The following is a 17,928-nucleotide window of genomic DNA, read 5'->3' on the forward strand; positions in this document are numbered from 1 at the left end:
ACAGATAAATGTGTGTAGCAGAGATGCAGAATCTTCAGTCCACAGCCCAGATTTGGTCCAGCAACCAGTCCCAGTTTGGCCAGTGACACCGTTTCCCACAAATCATTCCCAGTTTCCATCATACATGGCAGGTAGAGATGCACTACAAAGAATGGTATCCTCAGTCTCTCCAGGTAAGCACCATATTTCAAAGATGAAATATATAAATTAAATACAGTGGTACCTCAGGTTACATACGCTTCAGGTTACAGAATCTGCTAACCCAGAAATAGTGCTTCAGGTTAAGAACTTTGCTTCAGGATAAGAACAGAAATCAGGCTCCGGCGGTGCGGCAGCAGCAGGAGGCCCCATTAGCTAAAATGGTGCTTCAGGTTAAGAACAGTTTCAGGTTAAGAACGGACCTCTGGAACGAATTAAGTACTTAACCTGAGGTACAACTGTATACAGATTTAACAGGTTTGTTCCTGATTAGAAATTGGTTATTGGAATCAGCTACATAATACAGTCATACAGTTACAGCTTCAGGTTGCGTTTTTTCAGGTTACGGACCCACCAAAACCCGGAAGTACTGGAACAGGTTACTTCCGGGTTTTGGAGGTCGCGCATGCGCAGAAGCGCTAAATTGTGCTTTGCGCATGTGGAGAAGCACTGAATTGCAACCAGCACGTGTGCAGATGCGCCACTGCAGTTTGTGAACGCTGCGGGTTGTGAACGTGCGTCCCGCATGATCACGTTCGCAACTTGAGCATCCACTGTACATTAAAAGCTGCAGACATCCCTGGTGTTTGGTGGGATTCCTAGCTAAAACAGGTACAGTGGTACCTCGGGTTACATACGCTTCAGGTTACATACACTTCAGGTTACACACTCCGCTAACCCAGAAATATTACCTCTAGTTAAGAACTTTGCTTCAGGATGAGAACAGAAATTGTGCTCCAGCGGCGCCACAGCAGTGGGAGGCCCCATTAGCTAAAGTGGTGCTTCAGATTAAGAACAGTTTCAGGTTAAGAACGGACCTCCAGAACGAATTAAGTTCTTAACCTGAGGTACTACTGTATTGGGCTTGAGATAGCGTGGGAGATGACCTATCCTTCCCTAAAAAAATAAAAATAAAATACATTCATGTATAAGTTACCTGAAATTCAGTGGTTGAGTACATGCTTTGCAGGCAAAGCATGCAAACTGGAAAAGTTTCCAGTTCAGTTCTTGTTAAGAGGTTTCAGAAAGTGGGATATAGAAATATGTTGGAGAGCTGGAGAAAAGTAGACAATTCTGGGCCTAATGGACCTATGGCCTAGTTAAATCAAAACACCTTCACATTATTCATGTGTTTGTTTGTTAGTTGCAATAGTTCATTATCTGGGGGGAGGGGATGTGATAAGAGAACTCAAAGTACATTCATTTTTACTTATTGAGAAACTCCCTTGCATTAGTCAAGTGAAAATATGCAGAATGACTCAGGAGGGGTATTCTTTGTGCACAGCACCAAAGTCAATAAACCCTTTATTAAACAGTGAGGGTCTCTGTTCTGGTGTACGTTTCTGTGAGCATGTACAAAATGAAATACAAGAAGTTTAGGGCATCTACACAGGCAAAGGCAGAATAATCACTGAACTCTTTTCAGCACCTGCTAAAAACATTTTTGCTTCAGACAGCCGACCCAGACATGTATGTTTTAATCTGTCTTTCATTAATTGCTGGCTTTTTCTTCTGAATGTTTTAATGTTCTACTTTTTTTACTGGCAATTTTGTTTTATTCGCTTTGTGAACTTTTTTTTACATCCAAGAGGTGTATAAATCTTAAGAAATAATAATAATCAATAATATTGATTATTGTTTGCCTGTGCTTTGAAGGAGGTAGATAAACCTCCCTAGGCTCCAATCCAGAGCTGAGTCCAAGTATTCTGCCCAGCAATTTTCATAGGTTTTGAGGTGGAGTCACTGGAATGAGGAGGTGGGGGAAAGCTATTTTAGTTTAACTTTGGCAAACCTTTGTGATCTTGAACAAGTTCATTTGGCAGAAGAGTTCTGCTCCGAAATATCTGACGGGCATCAAGTAAGGGGAGGGCGACTTAAGGAAAAGCCTTTCAAAACAAAAATGGAGGATTATAATAAGAAGTGGATCAAGCATCCTGTTCTCATATTCATATATATATATATATGAATATGCCTGCCCTACTAAACTATGGATTATATAGCTTTATCTGAAATTTCATGCATATCAGTTAATTTCTTGACCCTGTTCCACTGAATTGAAATTTCAGCCTTCACGACATAGGAAAACGGCCAAGTAAACAGCTATTTTCATGGATGAGGGTCAAGATATTAACTGATATGCATGAAATTTCATATATAGATATATAATCCCTAGTGTAGTAAGATAAGACCTTTGGCGAAGGCATTTTCAAAAAAAAATTATGAACCGCCCTAATAGAGCAGTAATTGTTCCTTGATAATTTGCCACCCACCTCCATGATGGCATCTGGGTCGGACCGCCCCCCCGCCCCCCTTTCCTACGCCCCTGAATGTGAGCCCTGAAAGATAATCTACCAAAGCTATTCCAGACAGGCTTTGCTTGAGGAAGGTATTCTGCTTACCTTCACTAAACTTGTTTCCAAAAGAACGGGGGTGGGGGTGGGGGGGTGGAATGAACTGCTAGAAGATTTCCTCCTGTTACTAAATAACATCTGTTTCCTTCACTTCCTTGACACCTGCCGTTATCAGCAGATAATCTCTAACCCAAATTTGCAATCTGGGGATTATCTAAATAATAAAAGAGAGTTGGGACTAACAAAGAAAAACAATTGCGACAAGTCTCTCTGTGTGGACACAAACCAAGAGGCTAATTGCATCCTTGCTCCACTGCCACCGCGAGGAATGAAGGCATGAGACATTGATAGTTTCCAGATGACTTGATCACCGAGCGTTCATCCTGCTAAACCAACCTAATTTATGCAACTTGAATGTGTTTGAATCCCACCTGAAGGCAGCAACAGTCTGGAAGTGGGTGGGAATTACAGCTTTATTACCTTCAAGAAGTAGAAAGTCAGTGCATTAGTCCTACGAATCATTCAGTTCAGGCCCCTGAACTTCAGTTGTATCCAATATTTACAAATTACAGTCGTACCTTGGTTGTCGAATGGCTTAGTTGCTGAACAAATCGGCTCCCAAATGCCAGAAACCCAGAAGTAAGTGTTCTGGTTTGCAAACTTTTTCGGAAGCTGAACTTCCAACGCGGCTCCTGCAGGAAACTCCACAGACAATCAGAAACCGCGCCTTGGTTATCGAACATTTCGGGAGTCAAACGCACTCCCAGAACGGATTAAGTTCGATAACCAAGGTATGACTGTACTAATAAGCAATCAATAATTAGCCAGAGAGGATAGAGATTACCGTATTTTTCGCTCTATAAGACACACTTTCCCCCTCCTAAAAAGTAAGGGGAAATGTGTGTGTGTCTTACGGAGTGAATGCAGGCTGCGCAGCTATCCCAGAAGCCAGAAGAGCAAGACGGATCGGTGTTCACCAATCCCTCTTGCTCTCCTGGTTTCAGGGATAGCCACGCAAAGCCTCTTGAGCAGGGGCTCCGTTTCTCCTGCCGCTTCGCTGAAGGGGCGCTGCACAGAAAGGGAGAGCTGCATAGCGCCCCTTCAGCGAAGCGGGAGGAGAAATGGAGCCCCTTCCATTTCTCCTCCCGCTTTGCTGGAGAGGCGCTGCGCAGAGAGGGAGAGAATATATTTTTTTCTTGTTCTTCTCCTCTAAAACTAGGTGCGTCTTATGGTCGGGTGCATCTTATAGAGTGAAAAATACGGTAATGTTGGATGGTTTCCAAGTTGTTGTTGTTTATTTTTTTAAAAAGTCAGTTGAAGCCAAATCATACAAATACTGCTTGGTAATACTAAATTAAAGTAATTAAAGGTAAAAGACCCCTGGACAGTCTAAGTACAGTCAAAGGCAACTATGGGGTTGCAGCGCTCATCTTTCTTTTAGGCCGAGGGAGCCGGTGTTTGTCTACAGTCAGCTTTCTGGCCAGCATGACTTCTGGCACTTCTGGCACAACGGAACACCATGACGGAAACCAAAGCGCATGGAAATGCTGTTTACCTTCCTGCTGCAGCCGTACCTATTTATCGACTTGCACTGGCATACTTTCGAACTGCTAGGTTGGCAGGAGCTGGGACAAAGCAACAGGAGCTCACCCCGTCGTGGGGATTTGAACTGCTGACCTTCTGATCGGCAAGCCCAAGAGGCTCAGTGGTTTAGACCACAGTGCCACCCGCATCCCAAATCAAAGTATTACCTAGAAGTAAAACTTTATGAGTTCAGTGATACACGCACACAAACACACACTAGTACAGGGGTCGGCAAACTACGGTCTGCAGGCCGGATACGGCCTGGGGGAGTCGTTAAACTGGCCTCCAGCCCTTACCGCCCACTCATTCAGTCCCCATGTGAAGCTAAACTGGTGGGGAAAGAGCAGCTTTCGAAGCCATGGTAGGGGAGGAGGAGGCATCTGCAGCCAATAGGAAGCCGTGGCTGCGTCCCAGCAGTCAGTCCCTGCGCGGAGCAACCAGCGCAGCATGCTGGTTTAGCTCCACATAGGGACTGACTAAGCAGGCAGCAATGGCTTCCTGACTTCTGGGACGCAACCATGGCTTCCTATTGGCTGCAGGGAGCTCCTGGAGCCAATAGGAAGCCACAGACGCCTCCCCCCCCAATGGCTCCAAAAGCCAGCAGGGAAAGAGCGGTGGGCATGTGCACGGGTGCGCACACTCCCGCAAGTGTGCAGGCTATCCGGCCCACCGGCGGAAAAGTTTGCCTACCTCTGCACTAGTAGGTGTGTTTAGGGTTGCAGACTTGGGATATGTGCCAAGTTAGTTTCCTCCCATCCATTGCATTTCAAGCCACATTTGCACAGTATACATCACAGAGGAGGCAGAGATGTCTTCGCCCAATATGCATGGCCTTTGTGGTTTCCTTGCCCCTGCAACCATCAATACCCCACACCTTTTCATGAAGTTGCTATCTGTGTACGCGCAACCATCTGCATGTGTGTGACAGCTGTCTCAAATGTACACACCATTCTTCAGTACAACATGAACACAGCTTAAGTTTGCTAGTCAGATTGAAGCTGCTTTGAGAAACAATGCATCAATCAGCAGGGTTTGCCAAGACACTGTAGGATCAATACGGATTGTGGCTAACGTCGTATGAATGTGGCTTCAAAAAGCAGAAGTGAAACTGCACTGTATGTGAAGTAAGTGGTAACATGAACAAACACTTAGAGAAGGAAGGGTAAACTGGAGTGGAACAAAGGATTAAAGACACACACACATGCTATCTGCTTGTCTAAAATGAAACCCAGTTCTGAGCTCTAATGTGTGCATTTGCAAGTAACACGTACAGTCATACCTCAGGTTGAATGTACTTCGGGATGAGCGCATTCGAGTTGTGCTCCGTGGCAACCTGGAAGTTACGTAGCGCGTTACTTCCGGGTTTCGCCGCTTGCGCATGTGCAGACGTTCAAAATGATGTCACGCGCATGCGTAGAAGCAGCGAAGAGCGACGTGCATGTGCGCAGATGTGCCGTCGCTGGTTACGTTTGCTTCTAGATGCGAACAGTGCTCCGGAATGGATCCCATTCGCATCTTGAGGTACCACTGTCATTAGCTGCTGAAATTTCTCCTTTTTCTTTGAAAATACAACCACTTGCAAATTAGGTTAGCTGAACACAAAGTTGCCTTTATAAGTCAAGCATTACGATCAAATTTTAAAATAAACAAAGCTTACTGCTCCACAATTGTGGATAGGTTTTTATTAAGACTTCAGGAATGAGTTTGAAAATCTGGTATTGTATTTTAAATGTTCTAAGTATGTGCTGAATTCTTTTAAAAACTGAAACTGTACCAAACAGTACATCAATCTCTCTTCCACACACACATTTTATATTTTGCTTTTTTCATGTTCTCAGTGTATAATGGAGCATTCATATAGAGAGGAGAGAGCAGGAAAAAGATTAATAATATATATGCTCACAAGCTGCTTTTCTTCAAAAATAAGGCTCTGAGCTATCTACAATAAACCAAAGCAAAAATGAAATCACAACAAAGGCCCAACACTGTAGTATATGGTAAACATACAATAAAGCAGAATAAATGTAACTAAAATGACATGAAAACATTCTCATGTAGCAGCATTAAAGTTTTCCCTGTTTTCCAGGGACATCTTTGATTTAAAGAAACCGTCCCAGTTTCTAATTTGTTCCCTGAATGTCTTGCTTTTCTGTAGGCTGTCCCTACTTTCACTGGAGAATTGTTGGAGGGTATGGAGTTATCCGACCCCCGAGCCATCTGAAGGCAATTCTGTATAGGGAATGTTTACGGAAAATGTTTAACGTTTTTGTTATGTTTTTATATATGTTGGAAGCTTCTGGGGCAACCCAATAAGATGTGTGGGATATAAATAGTAAATTTATCATTATGGAATGTGACGTCCCTATTTTCGTTGGAGAAATGTTGGAGGGTATGAACTTCCTTGAATTCTGTTGAGCACTGATGATCTCAATTGCAATTCTAAAGCCTTGGCCCAAACAATCTACAATGGCCTAAGGATACCTACACCTGTGATTGTTTGTAGACCAGTTAGGGATAGACATGCTTAGCCCTCTAATATTAATCCCAGCCAGTTCAGAGTTTTAGTAGGCGAGGATAATAATAATTTAATAATTATTATATTATTTATATGCCCCCCAGACACTCTGAGTGGCTCCCAACCAAATGTTAAAAACACATTAAAACATCAAACATTAAAAAACATCCCTATACAGGGCTGCCTTCAGATGTTTCCTAAAAGTCAAGGATCCTAATTCCTCAAATGTAGTTCTCCACTCAGTTAAGTGGGAAAGGCATAGCTGTCAACCTTTCCTTTTTTTGCGGGAAATTCCCTTATTCCAGCGCCGTTTCCCGCTGCTATCCCGGATTGTTAGATATCCCGTAGACTGTCCCTGGGACAGGTGAGGCTGCTGATCCCTTATTTTCAAATCTGCAAGTTGACAGCTATGGGGGAAAGTCCTTTGGGATGCCTAACGCTATCATATTGTCTGTAAAATATACCCAACATTGTATGCAAAAGATACCCAGGTAAATGGGTGCATTTGTAAGATGGCATATGAATGAACCAGGAAGCTCAGGGGACTGTTTTGCCCTTTCATGCCTTTTGCACACTTCTGCTGCCTGAACCAGCCCAGATGAGCCTCCCACAGCTCTTGCGGAGAGGATCCAGGACTCTAACCTTTGGACCTTTTGTAATTTGCTCTGAACTTCTAAACCGTTTGGCTCAGCTGCTTTCCCACGGACTATTTAAAGGCAGGTCCAAGTGGGGACGCTCAGACTCCCTTTTGACGCTGGACTGGGAGAAGAAGGAGAGGAGAGGGCAGAGCAGCCACAGGGTCAACATGGGACCCCCACAGCTCTGGCTGCTTCTGCTGCTCAGCAGTGCTGCCTTGGCACGTAAGTAGCTTCTGCCATTTAGCGTGGAGGTGGAGCGGAAAGGTCTTCCCTTTTGAAGACAGTCCCTAGATATTGCATTTAATAGAGAAGTGGTGAATAGACTCCCGTTGTTCCCATAAGGGATGGTTATCTATTGATGAGACTGTGGATCTATGAAAATCTGATCTAGACATGCTCACTCTGCTGGTACATGCCTGGTTCATTCCACATACCAGGCACTCTGTGTTTTCTGCTTACTTAGCTTTTTACCCCTTTAAGGAGGAGGTTGAGGTTTTGTCAGCTGCAATGTGACAAGTTAGATGGCATTTGGTGACAGAAATACATGTCTGTTGAAAGGCTCCTTCGTGTCTTCATTAGAGTGCATTCTGCTGTTGTTGTTTTTAAACCAGAGTCTCCAATGTGGCTTATGACATTGATCAAAAAAAGTAAATGGAAAGGAATATGTGTTGGACCATAATAAAAAGCCCATAATTAATTGGAAAATACCTTTATTTGAAACAACCAAAATGTCACCAAATAGTGAATGAGCTTTCCAAGTTCTGCAGTTTAAGAATTAAACCCGCAGTGTAACTCACTGTGTAGAGCATTTGATGAAATGTGAAGCTACAATCTTGTCCCAAGGACACGCACTGAGGCAACAGTCCTATGCATGCTTTCTGAGAAGAGAATGCCCCCTTTGGACTTTTCAGGACCTGTTCCAGAATTAAACATGCATGGGACTGGGCTATCAGGCTGTTGCAATCCTATACACATTTACCAAGGTGCAAGACCCATTAGGATCAGAATAAACCCAGAAAGACTTGGGCATCAGTCCTAACAAAGGTATTGCCCAACCATTGCTTTTGGAGAGCTTTCCCCTTGACTGAAACTAACATTGCTACCTTTGCTTTTTAAAGTCCCATTTAAGTCAGTGGCTTCAAACAAATGGAACTGGGTTCAGGATCGCAGGCTGGCATCCTGATCCCAAACACATTTTTTCCAGATGAAACCTCTGTGGATTTCAGTTGACCTTAAAGTAAGGCTATGGTCCTATGACCAATCACCTGGGAATTTCGAACACACACACAATGTACTCAGTGGGGCTTACTTCTGAGTAGGATTGCTCTGTCAGCATGCTTCAGACTGGGATGTAAAGTTGCTTTAGTACTCCCATTGTTTGGAGAGAAACAGTGACGTTCTTGCCTCTGGGTTCAGTTTCCCTTTCTGCTTGGTGGACCTGCATTCTTCAGAAAGTGGGACTGCTTCTAATACCTTTGCATTCTTCTTCACTCACTAAAGAAAATTGCACTTTAGCAGGATCAGGTTCTCCACTGGGTTTGGATGCTCAGTGTAACTCATTGCTTTCTCTGGATCAACAATGTGGATTCATCAGCTATTTGATATGCATGTTATGCTACACAAATGGATCTTTTCAACATTTCAGACAGAGAAGCATATGGCAAATCACATACTCATTCTCATAGCAAAACAGCCTTTGGAAAGGAAGCATATTTTAGCAGCACTTACCCTTTCAAAGCTGACAGTTGTCTAAGCAGCCTGAGGCAGAATGTATATTTTGATGGAGAACAGTTATTGACGAGGACTATTTGCAATAAATTCTTTTACCAGCCATGCTGCTCTTGAAGGTCTGTATTTTTCAGAATGAAGCATTAGCCCTCACCAGCACAATAAATTGTCTACTTGTTAGCAAAGACAAAAATCGGAGTCAACACAGCTTTATCATTAAATCCACAAATGGCTTGAGTGAACATTTCTGCTCAAGTGGGTCAACATCAATAAAGGGCATGTTTATAAGGTGACTGTACTGTATTTTGTTCCTCTGTTATATAATTGGAACTGAAGTTGTCCTTTGTTTTAATTTATTTTGCAGAAGATGGGCCTGAAAATTCAAATCCAGGCTGTTCAAGTAAGCAATTTTTATCTGGTCTTTTATGCTCTTCTTCTCTTCCTGGTTTTTCAAAACTTCTGCTCAGTGAATTCTGGGGTTTGGGTTTCATATGCTGCAAACAAATATATGTAGCAGAGTTCTGAGTGGCAAGCCAAGAAGACATCATCACGCACTGCTAACTGGCTAGAACTGGCTAGAAATGGATGATTGTAGGGGCTGCTAACCATTCACCTCCCTGAAGCAGTATATCTAGTTTTAATTGATATTGGGGTTTTGGGGTCAGGAAGTGGGGAGGATGACAAATATAGACAAAATGCATAAATGTGTGTGATGTGCTTCCAAAATTGTAAAGATCGACAGCCTATCCGAAACATGAAATGGGGGTCATTAGAAACGATCAAATCAGGCGGTTATTGGGTGGTGGTTGTTTTTATTTTGATTATGTATTTTGTGGTTTTATATTCTGATTGTATTCTGTGAACCACCCTGAGAGCTGTGGGTATATAAATTCAATAAAATCAATCAGTATTTTTTCTTTGCTGGCTCTTATACCTGCCAAATATGTTGTGAAGTGGGTTTGTGTGCATGGAGGCGGGGTTACATGCATGCCTATATGCCTTCCTGATCCCTTCCTCTAAAACAGCGGTCACCAGCATGGTGCCTGCAGGCACACATATGATCTCAGAGGCTTTCTGTGACTCTTCAATGCCTCCTTCCGCTGCTGAAGTTAGCTTGAAAGAAGCACTTTTCTGTAGCCTACAGAACAGGTTGTTCTGTATTCTTGGTTGTGGCGAGTGTGTGATATACCTACAACAGTTTCTCCGCTTTGCAAGTGGGCCCATGGGACCCCTGCTGTAAAACATGACCCCAAAATGATACCATTATATTATGGGATCCTTACTTGTGCAAAACTCTTTTGCACTTAGAAACTGTACAGGAGAAGCGTAGCTTCCAACATGGTTGTGAAAGGCAGCAGTTTTGGTTCTGACTTTTAATCATGGGTTCCCTTTGTCTTGCCTTGCTTCTTGTCAGCCAACTTTTCATTTCTTTATGGTGTAGTGGGGGTTACAGGCGTGGATCTGAGAAATTATGTCTATATTATCCAATATATACAAATGACTGAACTCTTTGTGTACTTCTTAGCTAGTGTTACCCCAAATATCAGAATGTACCAAAGTGTCTTGGCGAATGTCTGAAATGTGATGTGTTTTTGACATTCATATGAAAATTCCATTAATTTCAGACAACATTTCTGAATGCCTGAAAACTCAGTGAATGTTGGCCGTCAGTAGCCTTCCTCTGACTGTCACCATTGCCTTGCAAATGTCCCAAATCACAGACACTCCTTAAAATGTATATAGTGTTTGCCGAAAAATAAAACATTGGAGTGGGTAGCCTGAAAATGACAGGGTCAAGGGATCAGGAAGTGTTTATGAGCAACCTTTGTAAAGTACTTTGTTTGTCCTGAACTCCTTGGCTAGATACTTGATGTTCATTTTGAGGGTCAAAGTATCTGCTGAGTTGGTGTTTTTCTCTCTGTCCCTTGATAAGCTCTGCTTTCCTAATATGGTGTTTTAGCGCTGTCTGGAGAGACTCATGACTTAGGCTGCAATCATAACCCCACTTACCTGGAAATAGGCCCCATGGAATCCAGTAGGCCCTACTGGGGTGAACTTTGGTAATCTTTCATAATATGGAGCCCTATTCTAGGCCAAAAGTTGACGCCCCCAAATAGATCTTCTCAGTTATGGATCTTCACAATTTTGTGCCCTCTGGGCTTAGTGCCCTGTGCGGGAGAGCTGTCCGCATTCCCTAAATCTGGTACCGGGACAAACGTCTGGATAGACCTAGTTAGGATTACTGCCAAACTTACTTTTTCCAACCCAGCTTAGAGAACTGTTACGCATTTTGCAGCATTTCTCAGTTTTATCTTGTTTTGTGTATATACCTTCATAAAAACAAAGTTTTTACAGATGTTGTATCTAAATTTAATAGTACATAGGAATTAGTAAAGTAAATACTAATTCTCTCCTGGATAGCTCAGTGATATAGTGAGCATAGGAAAAAGTTGTCTTGGGGGGCGATCAACTATGTTTTACTCAGAGAAAGCCCACTGACATTAATGGACATGACTAAGTTAGGTCCATTGATTTTAATAGGTTTACTCCGAGTAAAATTTAGCTCAGCTTGTGTAAAAGGTAGGGCTCATTTAGATTTTGTTTTGTGCTGTGCTACCCAGGGTTTTGAGCTGGTGGGGTTTTTTTGTGATCTTGGTTCTTTCCCCCGGGAAAGCTTGCATATTACCACTGAATTGGGGCAAACTCCAGTCTGCAGAAACCTAATTGCCATTTGCTCCAATTCAGTGGTAATATGCGGGTTTTGATGGGTCTGGATGAGCCAGTTGAGCAAGACCTATTGTCATCCTATAGGAGTAAGTGGACTTCTACGGGACTAGATATGGTTAAATGTCAGTTTGGTGGCTGAAACGCTAATAGCTGATTGGTTTCACTTAGTCATCCATATGTACCAAGTGGTTTATTGGCAGAGGCCTGGAACCAGAGATCCTCTTACTTAACTGCAGTGGGCTGCAAAGTAATTGCAATGAGCAAAAATCTGTGCAGATGAACAAATGGTTGGAGCTGGTAGCACCAATTGCTTGTTGCAGAGAAAGGGACTGTCTGGAATGAGTTTCCCCCAAGAATGCAGCTGCACTTGTACAACTCAGTGTGCTGGCCATCTTTTCAATATTGTGTTCATGCAGCAAAAGTCCAGTGCTCACGAGTCTGGGTGCAGTAGGTATCCTATTTTCGACCCATCCCTCGGGATCTAGACCTAAGGGCCCCTGTTCATGTGAGAGCACATTCAGGATCCCAGTTAACATGCAGGCGTTTGTGTCTCTCTTGCTTGAAAATACTGGTTCTGTTTTGTATTATGCTAGCATGTTAACGAATTTAAACAACACACACCAGCAAACTCCAAATTCACTCTGAAGGGATACCTTCACTTTGCTGTCCTTATCTCTTTATAATCATAGTGAAATGATGTTGAATTTTGTCAGGTTTCCATTTCTCGACTGACAGGGAAAGAAAGGTGCCCTGAAAGTTGTGAAGAGCACACAACAGCGGTTTGAAATCTATTTGTAGATGATGTGGTATATGCTGTCTGTGGTGTTGAGGGCGGACGGATGAGACAGTCCAAAACCAGTCCACACCTTACACAAAGGTTGTTCTGTGCCACCTACTACAGTGGTACCTTGGTTCTCAAATTTAGTCTGTTCCAGAAGTCTGTTCCAAAACCAGGGCGTGCTTTCCCAGAGAAAGTAATGCAAAACAGATTAATCTGTTTCAGACTTTAAAAACAACAACCCCTGAAACAGCAATTTAACTTGAGTTTTAGTAACTAACAAGGCCATTGATCCATAAAATGAAAGCAATAATCAATGTACTGTACTATAAAGTAAATAAGACAGTATTGTAGATGATAAAAATTTAAATTATTATTTTTTCTTACCTTCACTGATGACAGCCATTGTTTGGATGGGGGGCTTTTATCCATTTTCACAGTCACACAATCAATCAATTAAATTATTATTTTTTCTTACCTTCACTGATGACAGCCATTGTTTGGATGGGGGGCTTTTATCCATTTTCGCAGTCACACAATCAATCAATCAGTAGCTGAACTGGGTTCCACACAGTCACAAAAACAAATTAACCAAAAAAGCCTCAAAAACAAAAATGCAAATTAAATAGCAAAAAAAAGCACCAAACTTAATCGTTTGACTTCCAAAATGTTCAAAAACCAAGGCGCAGCTTCTGATTAGTGCAGGTGCCCCAGAAACAACAGCCAATAGCCTCATCGGACGTTTGGCTTCCCAAAAACATTCGAAAACTAGAACACTTACTTCCAGGTTTTCAGCGTTTGAGAACCTAGATGTTTGAGAACCAAGGTACCACTGTATCTATATAATGCAGTTGTTCCAAAATAAAAAAATAAAAAAATGGGGATGTGCAATAGATTTCAATCACAGAACACGAATTGGTTGCAGCATTCCAAAGTGTGATTCACTTTATAAACTGGCACAAGCAGCAAAAAGGACTGCATTTATGAAGCTTACTTGTTATCGCTTGCAGTTTCTCTAAGGAGATTGGAGACAATATACATAGATCTTCTTTCATTTTATCACAACAGTCTTGTGAGGTAGTTTAAGTAAAGGGGTGTTCACCGGTCCAAAGTTAGCCAGTGAGTTTCACAGCTGCGTAGGATTTGAACCAGTGTCTCTCCAGTACTAATCCAACATAGCAACCACAACACTACACTTGACTATCTTTTAGTCTAATCCACCTCAGAAGGTTGTTGTGAGATTAAAGGAGACAAGGAAGGTTAAGTAGGTCACACAGTGACAGTTCTATGGAAATTCTTATAATACTAATACTGTTGACACCTTGCTTGTTAAATTTGTCATTTGTCTGCCATATACTCCAGTTTCTGGACAATCCATCAATTAATTAAAACACTTTCACATCACTCCTAAAAGTTGATTGCGTTTTACCATACCGCCCAGAGCCATTTAACTAATTCATAAGAAATGCCGAAGTGTGTTACAAATAGATAGATAGTTTCCTGTATCCAGCACTGACAGTTTATTGCCATTTCCTCATTCAAGTTTCTGACTGCAGTCAAAGGAACTTTGAGTGTGAAAGAGAATACCGCAGTGTTTTTACACCCACTGTATGCAAAAATTAATAAAAATCTACTTCCTCATGTATGTCTTGTAGGAGACACAACCCGATTTAAGCACTTGAGGCAATATGTCTATAACTATGAAGCGGACACAGCAAGCGGCGTAACAGGAACAGCAGATTCACACACAGGCTCCAAAATTCAGTGTAAGGTAAGAAGGAAGAAGGAACAATGCCAATTAGAAATATTTAAGAAAGACACATGAAGAATGACAAGGGTCTCTGTGGCAAAGTACATACAAATAGTACTGTGGTGGGTGGAGAGTTAGTATTTGGAGGTGAAGCCAATTGCTCCCCAAAATCTGCTTGGGAAGATGGCTGGCTGCAGTTATTGACTCTAGGCCTTGACTGCGTTTTTAGAGAAAAACAAGCAGGTTATGTTCTTTGGTAACAAGCTTCATCTATTGGTAGAAGCCTGAGAATACTTCTGAATCTCTATTACATCAATCTCAATTATTTATTATCTTGACCACAGGCCCTTGAATATATAGCTCCTAACATCAGTATCTCTCATTTCCACCATCTGGGAATGACAAGGTTGCCCATTTGTTTTGGATTCTAAACCATTCCTGCTTATTTGCTAGTTTATTTGCCTCAAGCCACCTGCATCATTTCTGCTGACACTGCATAGCCATCCACTCGAAACCAAGAGAACATTATCACTGGTTAATAAGAATCCCTCAACCTGCAGTTAATTTAATTGGTTGCAGAAAATCTCGTGTCGGCTTATATCGCACTCTTTCTGTTTCAGGTTGAGCTGGAAGTCCCACAACTATGCAATTTCATCCTCAGGACAAGTCACTGCTCCCTCCGGGAGGTGTCTGGAATTGACCCTGAGGGAAGGCCTATACTGAAGAAGTCAAGGAACTTGGATAAGTTTGCTGCTGACATGTCCCAGTAAGAAAAACTGCCTTAAATGATATTTAATGAGCCCTAAGAACACATTAAATGATATTTAATGAGCCCTAAGACACGGGTGGCGCTGTGGGTTAAACCACAGAGCCTAGGACTTGCCGATCAGAAGGCTGGCGGTTCGAATCCCTGTGACGGGGTGAGCTCCCATTGCTCGGTCCCATCTCCTACCAACCTAGCAGTTCGAAAGCACGTCAAAGTGCAAGTAGATAAATAGGTACCGCTCCGAAGGGAAGGTAAACGGCGTTTCTGTGTGCTGCTCTGGTTCGCCAAAAGCAGCTTAGTCATGCTGGCCACATGACCTGGAAGCTGTATGCCGGCTCCCTCGTCCAATAAAATGAGATGAGCGCCGCAACCCCAGAGTCAGCCATGACTGAACCTAATGGTCAGGGGTCCCTTTACCTTTAAGAACACATAAGTAGAGTCCTGGTGATAATGGCCAAAGGCCTATCTTCTCCAACTTCCTGTTTTCATGGTGGCCAACAAAATGCCTGGAGGAAGTCCACTAGCTAGACATGAGCATGACAGCTCTCTGTCTACTTGTTAGCCTAACACGTATTATTCAGAGGCCATAGTTCTTGTAATTTCTGCCATCTGTCAAGAATGATAGCAGCTACACAGAGCAGTGGTGTCTCCAAGATGCAACTAGAGAGTGAATTGTTAATTTTAAAGCACAAGATACTGGAGCAAATCTAAATGTTCACCTCATAGTTGTCTCTTTAGGATTTTTGAAATCATATTTTGGACACAAACACAGAGCTGTCAGGAAGGGAGAGGAAATGGAATGGAGTAGAATAGAGTGTCCTAAAGTGCCACCACAATTGAAAAGAATATTGACAAGCTGGAGGATCTGCATTTCTTCCCCTAAATGTTGTTTTTATTTGTTTTGCACAGGTATGCGCTGAAATTCAGTGTTCAAGATGGGAAGAATTTCCAGCTGTACCCTGAGGACAATGAACCTATGCACATACTCAACATCAAGAGAGGAATAATCTCAGCTCTCATGGTGCCCATGGAGACAGACGCCAATTCCCAAACACTCTCTATGGTAAGTTGCATAGTCATCCATCACTTTATTTTCCTTTCATCTATGTAGTGAAACCTAGCTGAATGGCCAAGATGAAAGGACCTTCTCCCAATGGAAAAGCCAAGCTTGGATCATCAGGGAAGTCTCTCAGTTAGGCTTCAAATGATGTTGGAGACGCAAACAATATGTATATTTTCCTCCCCTTAGGATACTGTATATGGAAAATGCGACAGCGACATTGAAATAAGAAGCAGGAAAGGCAGCAACGCGGCAGACATTGCAGTCAGAAGAAACCTGAAATCCTGTGAAAACTTCAGCCCCATCAGAAATTATGTCAGCCCACTTGCCCTCGTTAAAGGCTTGGTAAGGAGCATGAAATGAGAATTAGACTAGCCTGTATTTCTGATACTACCATCTTCCGGATATTATTATCATCACCACAGGCAAAGCTTGACTTCCAGCTCATCAATATACTGGAAACCAGTCTTTCCTAACCCTAGAGTGATAAAACAATTTTATTATATGACCAAGATTCACAATGCGAGAAGCATGTTTGTAAGTTACCCATAACTCTCCCTCAGGGTGGATATTAAATTAAAAAGAAAAAGAAGGAAAGTATTTTTATGATGTTAAATCCACTCTGTAGGTTGTTTCATTCTTAGGTAGGAGAAATGGCCCTCACCAAAACAATGAGGTGAGCCTAAGCCTTATGCAGAAAAACACAGGTTAAACTGAGGCATGATGAGTTGGGGGCAAGGCGGAGAAGAAATTGAGGCCCTCCAAAAGAAAATCCAACCATTAGATGATTCTGCCTCTGGAATTAGATTGTGCATTTGTTCTTGAAACCTGGGCATTTGTAAAGTGTTAACTTATTACATTGTACATTTAACTGCTTGGCTAGCATGATCCTGCCATGCAAGGGGGAGCATTTTTACCTGATCAGAGATGCACCTGATCAGAAATACAGGGAAGCAGATAAGTGGCCAGCCTCCCTTGCCACACTTAGCAGGCCAATATAGGTGACAGTACAGCTGGGGGAGGGGAATGGCTACAGTGCAATTTGTTTTGTTAGGGCGAACCGTAAGTTAACTCTGCCACCCATGTGTTTTGCAGAATACGCCAATGTCCACCCTGATAAGCAGCAAACAGCACTGTGAGTACACCATCGATGCAGCGAAGAAGCACGTAGCTGAGGCAACCTGCACGGAAGAGCACTTGTTCCTACCTTCATCATATAAGTAGGTTCCATGTCATGTCTCTCTTAACCCCTTCCCTATTAGGGTTATAGGCTGTGGTTGAAACATGCGTATTGTATACAACTTTGCATTTAAAAATGTTTCTTTCCCCCCTTATTGCCCACTAGACAACAGTATGGCATGATGTCCAAAGTCAAACAGTTTCTGAAACTTGAAAACACTGTGCAAACCAACAACAGAGACATAGATGGTAAGGCTTTAAGAAATCACTCTCAGATTGATCTGTTTCCTATGGGGCGTATGTAATGCAAGGGATTCTAAGTGTTCAAACTCACAAATGTAGAGAAAGGCTAAGCACTGGCTACATGCAATTTCCCAGTATATAAAGAAAAAAGGAGAAACCTATGCTATGTTTGTGGTGTGTACAGCTGGATGTGACAAAGGCATGTTCCTGGATCCATCTGTGTTTAAAATCCCAACCTATCAGGCAAAGGGGTTTCACAAACCAGTGATAATATGAACAAACTGAGACCGTACCCATCAGATGAAAACCACACAATGTAGGGCTTCTGAAAAGACAATCAGGGAACTTCATGCTAACTCAAAGTTTTCATTTTCTGTAAGGTTGTTTTGAAGGGCTCAGAAAGCCATAAAT

At 42.4% G+C, this 17,928-nt stretch overlaps 1 protein-coding gene across 1 annotated transcript in view; it reads left to right on the top strand.

The window, feature by feature from the left end:
• Positions 1-7,373: 7,373 nt before the first annotated feature.
• The window catches only part of APOB (apolipoprotein B), a 47,293-nt gene continuing 36,738 nt past the window's right edge, over positions 7,374-17,928 (top strand). Inside the window, exons 1-8 of the mRNA XM_081905882.1 lie at positions 7,374-7,508; positions 9,379-9,414; positions 14,175-14,290; positions 14,890-15,035; positions 15,945-16,098; positions 16,285-16,440; positions 17,191-17,315; positions 17,441-17,523. Of these exons, the coding sequence (XP_081762008.1) occupies positions 7,454-7,508; positions 9,379-9,414; positions 14,175-14,290; positions 14,890-15,035; positions 15,945-16,098; positions 16,285-16,440; positions 17,191-17,315; positions 17,441-17,523 (871 nt within the window). The 5' untranslated portion in view covers positions 7,374-7,453. The remainder of the gene's footprint in view (positions 7,509-9,378; positions 9,415-14,174; positions 14,291-14,889; positions 15,036-15,944; positions 16,099-16,284; positions 16,441-17,190; positions 17,316-17,440; positions 17,524-17,928) is intronic.

The sequence above is a fragment of the Podarcis melisellensis genome, assembly GCF_964234715.1.
Source record: "Podarcis melisellensis genome assembly, chromosome: 3".
In the NCBI taxonomy this organism is placed as follows: domain Eukaryota; kingdom Metazoa; phylum Chordata; class Lepidosauria; order Squamata; family Lacertidae; genus Podarcis; species Podarcis melisellensis.